Genomic DNA, 13,175 nt, shown 5'->3' with positions numbered 1-13,175 from the left:
TGGTTTTTTTAGAAGTAAATGTGCCTTGGCTTCAAGAGAATTTTAAGGGCTTAATTATTTCAGAGGAAAAAATAAAATATGCTGTGAAACTTGCTTAGGACAAACAACATCCACAGGTAGGCACTTTTTTTGCCAGGCTGATAGGTATTTCGATACTGAATTTGGTTTCTTCATGTCTAACGATAATATAGCATATTTAGTAATGTAAAATAATATAGTCATTTTCTCTTACCTACAAGACTGCATAAGACCAGCAAGGCTCTGAAAGAAGCCTACATCCTTTTTGTCCTTGAGGTAGTCAAGCATTTTCTTCAAACCAAAAAGAGGGAAAAAATGTTGTGTATAGTACTACTGCTACTGCTACCACTATAATCTCCAGAAGTGCTTGCAAATAGTAAAAGCATTAAAGTACACGGATCCATATAAAACACAGAAGAGACACAACAGAGCAGCAGCAATTTAAAAATAAAAACCCATAGCATTTTTAGAAGATACAAAATTTCTGGATGATTTAAAAGAGAAACTTTAGGGGGGAAAGTGAAGGACTGCATTTCAGTGAGAGTGAAAATGCAACCCTTGGCATCTCCAGGTAGGCAGAGGCGGCCCCCACTGGGGTACAAAAATCACCCCAAAAATCTCTGTCCAGTTTTCTGTGAGGCTGTGAGTTTAGACCAGCACTGGGAGCTGAGCAGTAGGAGAAATGGCAAGGCAGTATGAAGGTAGATCAATCAAAGAGTGTGCAGGTGAGAATTAGCCAGTTAAACAGCCACAGTAGTGTGGCAAGATGTGGCATCGTATGAAGAATGGAGGCGGCTAGGAGATGGGCCCCCAGCTGTAAATCAGCCAGGCACAAAGCAGGCTGCAGCTGCAGATCAGCATCAATCTCTTTCTCTCCTCCTCCTGCTCCCCCACTACTGAGTTGAATCCCTCCCTCATTTCCCCTAAAGTCAGAAAAAAAATTAATGCAATATGCGCCTTTTCAAAGTTCAAAACTTGCAGGCTTCTTGCCAGTTGGGTTGCATGGAGGCAAGTTTACTGGAGCCAAGTGGGAGGGGGCTTAGGCTGCAGGTCTTATCCCGCTTACTTGACTCAGGGCCTTTTATGTTACGACGCTCTTTTTCTTGTCACCACCCACCTGGATTCTGCAGGGCTGGTAGGCAGAAACAGAACTTTTTACTGCTTGGGCAAGCAGTCTTTACAAAACCTGAGAGCTCCAAAATATTTCCTTATTCTTAATTAGTCACAAATGTTAAGCCGTCTTCAAAAAGTACATCTATTCAAAATAAATACGAGAATACACTTGTGTCTGAAATGAAAGAAATAATTAACATTAAGATACCAGCTAAATTACCTGCTGAACAGTAGAATTTCCTCCATTCAAGATGGCAATCCCAAGTTTTAGGGTGGCTGCAACCATTGGACCCATCTCACCTGAAAAGTAAACATTTATTTATAAAACTTCTAAATAATTTGTATGCTGATAAACATACAAACAATTTAAACAGTAAAACATGAATAATATAAATAATGGTTAAAAATTAAGAGAAATAATAAACACAATTTAGACCATAAAAGTTTGATGCAACACACATATTTCTAAAAACCAGAGATAAGGCTGGGCAGTTGTCTATCTAAAGGACATTCCAAAGCAATGCTGTCATAGCTTCCCCCTCTTATGCATGGCCAGTTGAAAATGTATACTTTTTTCAATTAATGGGCTGATAATTTTTTATTTACTTTAGTTAATATAATTCAGTTATATACAGTCACCCATGAGGTGATTGTAGAAACAGGCATTGAGTTTTGGAAAATTGGACACCATAGTGGTTGGCCACTGTGGGAACAGGATGCTGGACTAGATAGGCCATTGGCTTGATCCAGCAGGCTTTTCTTATGTTCTTAATCTTTCCTAGTACTTTCCCCAACACATGCAAAAGAAATCCACCCCCAATACCAATGAAATGCAAATGGCAGCTTTGGAGAAACCGTGTTGGAACTATTTTGTCCTTGGAGAAAAGGGGTTAAATTTTGGCTGCTGAGTTGTTATAGTCCTGTGGCAGAGGCGGATTTAGGGCAGTGTGACTGGTGCTAAGCCTAGGAGGTGTTGCAGGGCATTACAACTATGATGTAGTGAACTGAGCAGAACAGAAGGCGAGAGGCAGGAGAGCACTGAATGTTGGCCTCGCACAGGACGCCACTGAAATTTGAAAAACCAAAGTCTGCCCTGCCTAAGGCTGCTCGGGCATTCTCCTGTGGCTGCTTTTAAGTTAACAAATTAGCTGCAACCAGGCAATTGATGTCACTTTTAATTTTGCCTTCAAACACCTCAGAGAAGCAGAACGACAGGGGTCTCCCTCCTACTTGTATTCCCCAAATCTACACCCAGTCCGAGAGAGTCATGAGCCAGTCATCTCAAGGAAGAGAGATGGATGCTTGTAGCTGTCACTTTAAGTGAAGAACTTAAATCCTCACTCAATGCCTCTAACTAAGCTCTAAGCTGAGAAGATCTGGAGGCTGCCTGGAGACCAGAGACACATGCGATTTTCCTGTAAGCTTCCTAGGTATTGTGGAGCAAGGAGCAGCAAATTTGCCTTGAGAGCAGAGACAATGCCACCCACCCACCCACCTGCAGGGCTCCTGCCTACACCTTGAAGTCATCACCTCTTCTGATTCCATCAGTGGCACCAGAAACAGCTTATGAGGACCAGCATGGGCTGCAGGCAGTAGCCTCATGTGCTGCCTCTCTCTCAGCTCCAGTGCTGATATTATTACTGTAAGTGAAGGTCGGCCCTATTTTTGACACCTATGTCTCCTTCTGGCTCAAGAGAAGACCTCCCACACCTTTGTATACATACACACTTCTGGCCAGGAATATTTGGGAACAGAAAACAAATGTTGACCTTTTTGATAGGAGCAAGATGGAACAGAACGTTAAATTAAAATCTTCAACAGATATAGCATATACATATACAATTTTAAAGCCTTTACCTTTACTGGCACTAATTGTCTGAAGGACCATTTCAGCAGCTCCTCGATCATGCAGTCTTGCTTGCTGGTACAGGAGCTTTTGCTTTTCCATTTCTTTTTCCTAAACATAAATCCCAGCCATTTAACTTAAGTTCACATTTGTACCTTTTATGTAGGTATGAGCTCTATAGCAACTTTAGTCTAATACAGTATATGCAATACTGTATATCCAACATCTCTTTTACAGACTTCCGATCTCCTTGCTCTTTTTTTTCGTATGGTAGAAATTTAGTGCCAGGTTTTTCAGTGAAGAATTGTCTCAACTGGAAATAATTAGGCTGGAATTCATATACCTGAGTTTGTATATTGTCTTGTCTCAAAAATGTTGTTTTGTACTATTCTGGTGCTGCAATTTTCACATTATCTAGTTTGAGTCTCTTATTAAAGTTCAGTTCATCTCTCTTACAATTCAAACTCACGCAATATGAGAAAAGAATATGTTATATATTCAGTGACTATTTTAGAAGATGCATAATTTAGGGAGATGTGTCAATTTCAAGTAAGGTGACATAAGAGGGTAAGCTTTGGTTCACCTTTAAATTTTACAATTTTGATGTGCTATAGATGGATGGGCATTGACTGATCTTTACTTTGAATAAATCTCAAACTCTAAGAAGGATAATAACTCAAAAGCAAGAAGGCAGAGCTAAATCTAGATAGCTTTTAGCTTTCAGCTTTCATGTAATAAATGGGAGAATGCTGAAAAATTTAGAATTATAGTGAAAAGTTGAAGTTGCATAGAGCCCTATAACTGGGAATCCATCCAAAGGTCCAGGTTAATGGAGCATGGCACTATTAAGTCATATAACATCAAAAACCGCCACATTATGCAGGACCTAAAAGCAGTTGCAGCAGATGTAGTCAGTTTTGCTACCATAAACAAAAGCAAAAAGAAAGAAAAAAGTAGACACTGGAAGACAGAAGAGGCTTAAACAATTTAAAACTCTGGATATATTCAACATCAAAAATCTAAATATTTAGGTGGGGGAGAAAATGTATTTAATAACAGTTAAAGGGGAAAATCCTTAACTCAAAAGTTCTCATTTTATGTACACCTGATCGGGAATGAACAACAGTAAACTTTATTTTGAACTAAACACGATGATGAATGGACTGTGTCAGTTATTTTGTTACCAGAGAATTCTTACATTTGCTGCTGCTGCTCTGTAATCATAATGTGAAAATAAAATGCATAACTATATTATTCTCTTCCTATGGCTGAAAGTTCTCAAGTGTTATAAGAAATCTAAATAAAGGACAGATTAGGAAAAGTGGAATATATGGCAGCGCTGCATCCCATTGCGGCCACTGGAGTTTGGAAAGTTTGCATTTTTGTTTAAACCTCTTCCTATGAGGGTAGAAACAAAAACAAAGACACACACAACCAAGACATGACAACAACACCATTTCAATGAAGCTGCAATACAATATTTTGACTCAAAAATCTTTTGAATATTTTTTCTACATTTCTTTTTTTTAGACCCAACCATCTTTTTCTTTCCATTCCACAGAAAAAATTCACTTATCCATTTTTGCCATAATTTTAGAAACAATAACAACAACAACACATTAGCACGAGGGCTCTCCCCTTTCAGCTGAAGGAGAGTTGAGTGGCAGTAATTTTGTATTATTTCACCAGGAAAGTCATTTCCAATAGCAAGTGGTAGTAGCAGCGAGAACAAAATCCAAAAAGTTATTAGAGATCACTATCTAATTTTTCCCTTTAAAGAGCAATTGAGCCTATACAAATCCATTTTATTTGTGAAGAGGCAGGAAAATAAATCAGCTTGGAAAGAGGGTGGGGGATGACAATTCAGAACACAAAAAGAAAGTGATTTGAAGAAAAGAATTATTGCATACTTTAACACAGAACACAAATATATAGGTATGTGACAAATGTAATACAATCTTGTTCCTGCTGAATGTCTTCTCCCACTTGAAACAACACTATTAAATGTGTTATTATAGATTAATTTCACAAATAGTTATGTGTATAACGGCTCAACAGTTAGGAAGTTGCACATGTTCTGGAGAGATGCATGCAAGGTCACTGAGAGAGTGAGGTATGGGTTGGCGGCAGCCCCAGACTCCCAACTTCCATTAAAATAAGTTCATCTCCAGCTGCTTTAGAACAAAAGCTTTAAAACAAAATGTGAAAGCACCGTTTGAAGCAATTACTTTGTGATATTGTTTTAAACCATTGTTTTAAACCAATGAATGTAGTAGAGTTTTTTTTTTAATTTATCCATAATAGTAAATAGTGAAGTTATGATTCAGACCCACGGCAAAGTGAACCACATTTACGTAAGATGTTAATAGTCAAGAAATTCCAGAAGAATTTATTTCAGAATCCCAGATTGTTTACGTCACAGGTACTATGCTAAAAGTAATGTGTTAGGAATGAAATTTTATCCTTTCACCTACAAGCAGATGAAATGACTGAAACTTTAAGACAGTGGCAACCCTATCACTGAGGTTGCTGGATCATCTGGATTTTCTGGATCCACAAAACCCCTCCATTTTGTTGGGTCGCTTACCATGGTAGTGGTAGTGCCTTCTCTCTCTCTCTCTCTCTCTCTCTCTCTCTCTCTCACACACACACACACACACACACACACTGTTCCACTATTTTTCCTCTACAGAATGCCATCAGAATGTGTCTAGTGTGTCCATGAATCATTGCAGAGGCATTCTGAGGAGGAAACAGGGTAGCTTCTTCAACCAAAGCCAGTGCTAGCAGCCCTTAAACAGTTTTTAAAGGAGAGAGAGAAGCCACTACCAACATGGGAATTGCAGTGGCAAATCTAAAGGGACCCAGTTTCAGCTGAGACCCAGAAAAACCAAGATCTCACATCCCAGAGCCCACTAAGTAAGGCAAAGGGCTTAAAGGCTCTTTCCACAAACAGTTTTCTCGCAGCAGAAAGCATACCCTCCACCTTACATACCATCTGCATAATCTTCTCTGAGCCATCTCATGAGATCTCAGACAGTCCCCAACTTGTGAGATCTTGGAAAGCAAAGGTGGTTCAGGAGTTCTGATTTTGTGCAAAGAACATAACCCTTGCATAAGTTGAGGGTGCACTGTATTACAGATATGGAATACTATAGATAAGCAAAGTAACTTGGAAAATATGCTATGAAGTTTTGCCAGGGAAACAAGTATTGAAAGCAAATGGTTTGTGCCAATTGTCAAGTAATAAATAGAGTGTATCATGCAAATAAATGTTGTTATATTTCTTTACAGGCTAATAATTCTGCAGTTGCACTCAGCTGAATTAAAAATGATCTATCTAAACTGACATGCACACAAAAACATATTGCAGCTGTTTCGGGAAGTCTCAAGCAACCGTAAACCGAACAATGTATCAGCACCACAGTGAATCAATCAGGGTTGTGCAAAGGCCTGCACCAATGGAAAAAACTTGTGGTTTCTTTTCTAATGCAATACTCTTCCACTAGAAAAAAACGACTTCAAAAAAGGACTATCACAGGCAAGTGAAAAGCCATTGTTTGATCCTAGCCACAGAATATTAAGAGAATTCGTTAGATGCACATAAAAGCAATAATGGGAAATTATTGAAGTATTGTAGTATTGTAAGTGAAATGAAGGGACATCAAAGGAGAGCTAGTTGAACCGCCCTCAAGTATTAATGTGGTCAAAACAAAACAAAAATTCCTTCCAGTAGCACCTTAAAGACCAACTAAGTCAGTTCTTGGTATGAGCTTTCATGTGCATGCACACTTCTTCAGATACACACGAAAGCTCATACCAAGAACTGACTTAGTTGGTCTTTAAGGTGCTACTGGAAGGAATTTTTTTTTTGTTTTGACTATGGCAGACCAACACGGCTACCTATCTATTAATGTGGTGTTATAGTTTGGGTGGAGGGGGCCCTAAACCCTAGACATTAATAAATGACAGTGGAAAAATACGGGGAAAGTTTCCTTTCCTTTCCAAGCCAATGCCTCACCTGGGATAGAGGTGTTAATATGAGGAATACTTGGGCCTGGGAAGACAAAGGTTGCCAAGGTAATATGGCGTGTGAGAGGGGTGATGGGGAAAGTGTGTCTTCAGCAAGGTGTGCTGGGAAGAAGGGAGAACATAGAGAGATCCACCTTGGGCAGGTTAGCTGAAGGCAAGCTGGGCGAGATGCCTTGGACTCCAGTGCTGGAATCCTGTGGTGAACAAGTCCCTTTTGAGACCATGCTGTAAAATCCCAACTCCATCTAAACTCAGGAGTAACCATGTGAATAAAGCATATTTCTTACAGCTACGACACCCTCTGCCACGTCTTCAAAGAAGCACAGATCCTAGCTGAGGGTCAAGACCCCTGGAATCCCATGCATGGCTTGGCAGGGATTGGGGTTGCCAGTAACAATATAATGTGGCAGTAATTGGTAGGATTTGACTATATATAAATTAGTAATCCTATGCAAAATAACCTAGCATAAAGCAAGACAGTGTAAATTAAGCCAACAGAGTTGTACCAGATCCACACACCATTCAGTAGTGAGGCTGCTGATGCTCTGCCTAAGCCTAGCACAGGGAAAGCAAGCCCTTAAAACAGTGTTCTACGGTGGGTTGACAGGTCACATGACAGAACTGAAGAGTCCACAACTGTTAGCTTCAGTATTGCTATAGCTGTGAATGCTCCCAGACCATCAATTGATCCAAGCGGAGTGTTTCAATATGTGAGTTATGAGGAACAGGTTGCTGTTATGTGGTATGAGCCTTGTAAAAAAACCTGAGGAATTCATCACTCTATGGTGAAGACACTGGAGGATGTGCTACCCATTTGTTGTAACTGTCTTCTTGTGAAAGAGATTATTAAAAGAAATAAGCTCATCCATCCATTCACAGGAGTGTGAATGAAAATGCTTCAAGGTTTGAGTTGAAGAGAGTTAGTCATTTAGTGGGATTGTTGATCAGTCAGCATTTATTGTTCAAGGTAAATGCTTTAAAACCCTCTATCTCACAAAATTTGTAAAACAATGAAATGCCAACCAAGAGAAGTGAACAGAGCAATCCTGAATTACAGCCTAAGGTTTAACATTTACTATCCAATCCTTTGAAATGGACATAACAACCAATACCTTAGGTTCTTTATTATAGGATGAAAAGAATTAGTGAGGTTAATTTTCCTAATCTACTGAGGGTAAATATGAAGACTACGGTGTATTATATGCGGACAGGATTAGAGGCAAAAAGACTAATCATGACTAATACAAAAAATGACTTCAAATATTGAAACATCTGTCAGATAAAGGGATTGTCAATGCTGAAGACTGATGAGTTCAATAGAAATGGCAGTATCTCTTTGAACAGTGCTTCTGATAATATGTTGACAGTTCACTAACATCACTGTCATTTGTCAAGTACTAGGAGACTTGTACAACACGGGTGGCGCTGTGGGTTAAACCACAGAGCCTAGGGCTTGCCGATCAGAAGGTCGGCGGTTTGAATCCCCGCGACGGAGTGAGCTCCCATTGCTCGGTCCCTGCTCCTGCCAACCTAGCAGTTTGAAAGCACGTCAAAGTGCAAGTAGATAAATAGGTACCGCTCCAGCGGGAAGATAAACGGCATTTCCATGCACTGCTCTGGTTCGCCAGAAGCGGCTTAGTCATGCTGGCCACATGACCCGGAAGCTGTACGCCGGCTCCCTCGGCCAATAAAGCGAAATGAGTGCCACAACCCCCGAGTTGGCCACGACTGGACCTAATGGTCAGGGGTCCCTTGACCTTTACCTTTAGGAGACAGCAGTTTGCATGGCTTACATTGAGTTAATATATGAGTGCAGGATACTTCTCACTTTGACCTGTTTGCTGGCCTGGAAACAAGAATGGGATCTTGTCCAAAAGTCTTCTTTTATTAGAAATATAAAATTTGAAGTCAAACTTTTTCAAAAGTCTGCCACTATTTATAAAGTAAAATTAAACATTTTATAATCAGTTTTCAGACAAGACTCTGTATTTCATTGTTTACCCTAGTATATTGTTGCAACGACTATGGCACAGTACGCCAGGATAAATAGTAACATAAGGTCGTTATACAGCAAATTATCAGTACATTCTCTGACACACATGATGCCAAGTAATATTTTAATCCCAATAAATAACCAAATAGACTGCTATCAATTAGAAATGGAAATAGTCTCTTATTGATCAGTCTCTGTTCAGCTTTCACAATCATAAATTGCACTGTGGTCAAGAGTACTTAGTCCACAAACTATATTTTGAAGATGACAGAAAATAAATGAAAAGTTGCTTCATTTGCCATGGGGTTTTTTGTATGGCATACCTAATATAGTTTATTATTCTAATTCTTACAACAGAAACTGTAGAAAGCATTGAATTAATTTTTTTAAAAAGAGCACGTGTCACTCTTGAAACTGAAAAGATTCAGAAATGTATTCAAGCATCATTAGAGAGCTTGTCCAAGATGTTGGGTCTAACAAAACTAAATACCACAAAATTAGACCCACATAAATACACACACATTATTTTACCTTGCTGCGTTGGGATCCTGTGACCTTAGGGAAAGGCGAGGATAAGAAGTGAAATAGCAATAAGAAAAAAGTGTCCAAAGTACTCCAATGATAACTGATCAACCAAATATATATTTCATAAAAGAACGATCCCTTGCTTCCACGTCTCTGTAGGCAACTTAAAACAGAAAAACTAAAACAAGGAAGAAAAGTCTGAATCTACTTTATGCAGTTATTCAGTTAGTCCTTTTCCTCTACACAACAACTTTTCTTTTCAAAATTAGAATGAGACATTAAAATTTTCCTAACAATAGCATTAATGACTTCCAAATGTGCACAGTGACAGATACGGAAGCTGATTAATCTACTTTTTCCCCTTTTCTTGGTCACTGGCAGTTTCTTTCATTCAACCATAATTCTGCTGGATGCATCTTGCTAGAATACTCTAGAAATATATTCTGCAAAAAGTACTTTAAAATATGTGAAATTTTTACTAAGATTTATCACAGACATATAAAAGACTGAAATAAACTAGTTAACAAAAACAAACAAATGTAGTTCATGGACAACAATTATTAGTAATCGCGAACAAGGATGATGGGAGAAGACAGGGAGAGGGAGACGACAAAAAACAACAGTTCTACATCAAAACGATATGTAATGTGTTTTTCAGAGTTTCTGTGAACTATTTCCATTTTACTGATGAAGAAAGAGGAACACAAAAAGCTTTCATCCTACATTTACCTAAAAAATCTAACAGTGCACGAATCAGGACATATAATCACTTTCTGATAGTGGTCAGCATTTATTTATTTTTAAGTATATGTCCACCATATCCATTGGACAACATTCCAAGAGCTGCTTGCATGTTGTCTTCTATGAAGAATGACCCATGAACAGACAGATTCCTTACTGAGTGCCTATATATATGGGAAGCCCCTGAATATGAGCATTTAGGAGGTGGGAACTGTGCAATCTGATCTCTTTATTTTCAATTAAATAAATAACACTTTTTACTATATTTAATTTCAATTAATGGCCATTATCACATGTGCTGTAAACTATATACATCACTAAATACTTTTACATAACAAAACAAAAATGCTTCATGAATGTTCTTTCTTAAAAAACCCACATACTAACACTTGTAACATATCTACCTCCAGGACCTTTATTGGATGTAAATAATATCTTCTGTATCTCTAACATGTGAGATAACAATATCCCTTAGATTTTTAAGAACTCAGTTAATTGTAGTTTTTGACTTAACACACTGACACATCTCTCAAGTTTGCATGAGAAAACTACCCAAGTTCTTTTTTTAAACAAATGCAGTGTTTCAATGATAAAGCATATCAAGAAGATTGTTGCCCCCTAAAATAATTTATCTCTACCCTTCTGTGTGCAAGATAGGATATTACACCAGTTGAGTCTTGAGAAACACATTGATATTGATTGTTGGCTGACAATAACCTGGTTAATCTATGAAATTATACACTGATAATGAATAGAGACATATAATTATGTAGAGGCGAAGACAAATTAAACAGGAACAAAAAAATTGCTAAGTGGCAAGGAAATCCTAGAGGATTGTGGTGAGTAAAATCCCACAGAGTTTGGTTGTGTCTTGCCAGTTGCTCCTATTCAGCATGTAAATAGGATTATCTGGAAAATATATTGCAGAAATGTAGAATCCAGGGTCATTAGTATGATAGTGAGTGACACCTCTTCAGCTTAGGGCTCTGACTCTCTATTAATTATCTTGCCATAATGGAGTACTGATGTAGAAGTGGTGACTGCTGCTGAAACCAGACCAAAATAATGGTGAGCTCAAAGACTTTAGAAGAGCAGGCAATTCTTAGCCTTGAAGTTCTCCTAAATCAGCCACTTTCTTGGAAACATTGCAGTGAAATCATGAGGATGTTACTTCTTATGAGAACACCAAGGAACAATTCCTGTGAAACTCTGTACTTGGGCATGAACACCAAAGTACAAAATATGTGAGTGGCATATCCCTTTGTACATCACTTCCATCCCTGCTTAAAACAAATGTATAGCAGTAGGGTCCCTATGCATATTTGTTTAAAGAGAGAAGAATGGGACTGATATGAGATGCAGGCACCATTCACATTTCAATCATCCTTCATGTGTTTTGACATTGGGTACAAAATGTCTTGCAAGGACCACCTCTCCTGGCTACTTTTTCCAGCATCTTTCTATCCACAGGAATAGAGGAAACATTCACCCTCCACAAAAGATGGAAGGGAAATTCACTTTATTTTGGGGTGGCAGAAGAAAGTTGAAGCAACAGGAGGGTTTTGTAAGGAAAGCCAAATCCTGTCCTTCCAACTGAAAACTTCATAGAACTTGAAGGGGCCTAACTTTAATAATAAAATCTACAAGCAACTACCTTTGCTGGTACTTGGAGCTTTTGGATTATGCAGATTACAGCAACACACCTCATAATGGGCACTTACAGGAAGGAAGATACTGGAAACAGACTGCAACTGTGCAGCTACATCTTCACTGATCTTCTCTTGCCTTTTGAGCACTATTCTATGTGCTGATCTTGGCCTAGAAAACATTTTACATACTGCATCTAACGGACGTGATGGTACATCTTCTACCTAATATCAAGCTACAATCTCTAGGATCATGTTTTAAGATTGCTTGTATGCATTTGGAGAGCAAGGGCACTGTGTTTTGTCTATTTACAACTTTTGCAAAGAATATTTTCCAAATGGCTACATTTTAAATGTGGAACAACATTCCCATCAAAGCCCTCACTAGTGTATTTTGAAAGCAGTGTAAAATCTGATAATTAGATTTTGCTTTTAGTGGTGTGGTATTCAAACAGATAAAATGGAAGGATAGTTATGCTATGTCTAAAGGTCATTAAATATAGAAAACCATGAACCAAAAAATGCTAGTTAGATGTTATGAAATAATGTACAATATAAAACATAAGATGTAAACAGTAATAACAATCTTACTTCAAAACTCTTGACTTCCTCTTCATTATCATCATCTTCTTCATGGCAGCTCTGAAACCACGTGAAAAGAACACCATACTTACAAACGAACTTTTAAATTCAAATTCTCTTGTTTTACTGAGAAAAATCTCCCACTTAAAAAATGTGCTAAGTACATACTGTGCAAAGCCCAAAGTCACACAAGTGGACTTCCCTGCACTAAATGGTTTGTCCCTTCCTATTTTCTTCCCTGAAGTCTTCTATGTTTTATGTACTATGCTCTGGAGAGTCCCCAACCCCTTGGAGCAGTGGGAAGAAAAAGAAAGGGAATCCCCATTGTGCAGTACTCAACAACTGGGTCTTTTACAGTGCTTGTGTGTGTTTATAGTGATAAGCAAACTACCTTGGGCTCAGTTTTTAACTGAACTCAGCCAACAGATAAATCTTACTCAAAGAAATTATACCAGCTGCATAACAAGACCCTCCAAATACCATTTCCTTTTAGCCCTTTACCTGCCTGTGGCTTTCAGATGCCCTGGGAAAATTACTTTTCTCAAAGCTCCTAGCATATTGCAAACATTGGAGTGAGAGACACTTATCCCTCCCAACCTGCTACTGTAACCAGTAAATGGTGGGTGGGATGAGTCAGATTAAAACCTGAGTTAGAAAAGGATATGGGGAATCATATGGG

General features: G+C 38.5%; 1 protein-coding gene across 14 annotated transcripts in view; it reads right to left on the bottom strand.

Moving 5' to 3' along the window:
* The window catches only part of RYR2 (ryanodine receptor 2), a 249,060-nt gene that overhangs the window by 41,942 nt on the left and 193,943 nt on the right, over positions 1-13,175 (bottom strand). For 10 of the 14 annotated variants that reach the window (XM_083731885.1, XM_083731891.1, XM_083731898.1 and 7 more), the window contains 5 exons: positions 12,506-12,556; positions 9,534-9,557; positions 2,989-3,088; positions 1,352-1,431; positions 233-309 (listed from right to left, as the gene is read on the bottom strand). In XM_083731885.1, coding sequence (XP_083588011.1) covers positions 233-309; positions 1,352-1,431; positions 2,989-3,088; positions 9,534-9,557; positions 12,506-12,556 — 332 coding nt within the window. The remainder of the gene's footprint in view (positions 1-232; positions 310-1,351; positions 1,432-2,988; positions 3,089-9,533; positions 9,558-12,505; positions 12,557-13,175) is intronic. The other 4 variants (XM_083731893.1, XM_083731889.1, XM_083731888.1 and 1 more) reach the window with 1 other exon arrangement.

This window comes from Podarcis gaigeae (assembly GCF_964106915.1).
Source record: "Podarcis gaigeae genome assembly, chromosome: 3".
Classification (NCBI taxonomy): Eukaryota; Metazoa; Chordata; class Lepidosauria; order Squamata; family Lacertidae; genus Podarcis; species Podarcis gaigeae.
The sequence above is the reverse complement of the archived record's forward strand: the minus strand, read 5'-3'. Positions and strand labels throughout refer to the sequence as shown.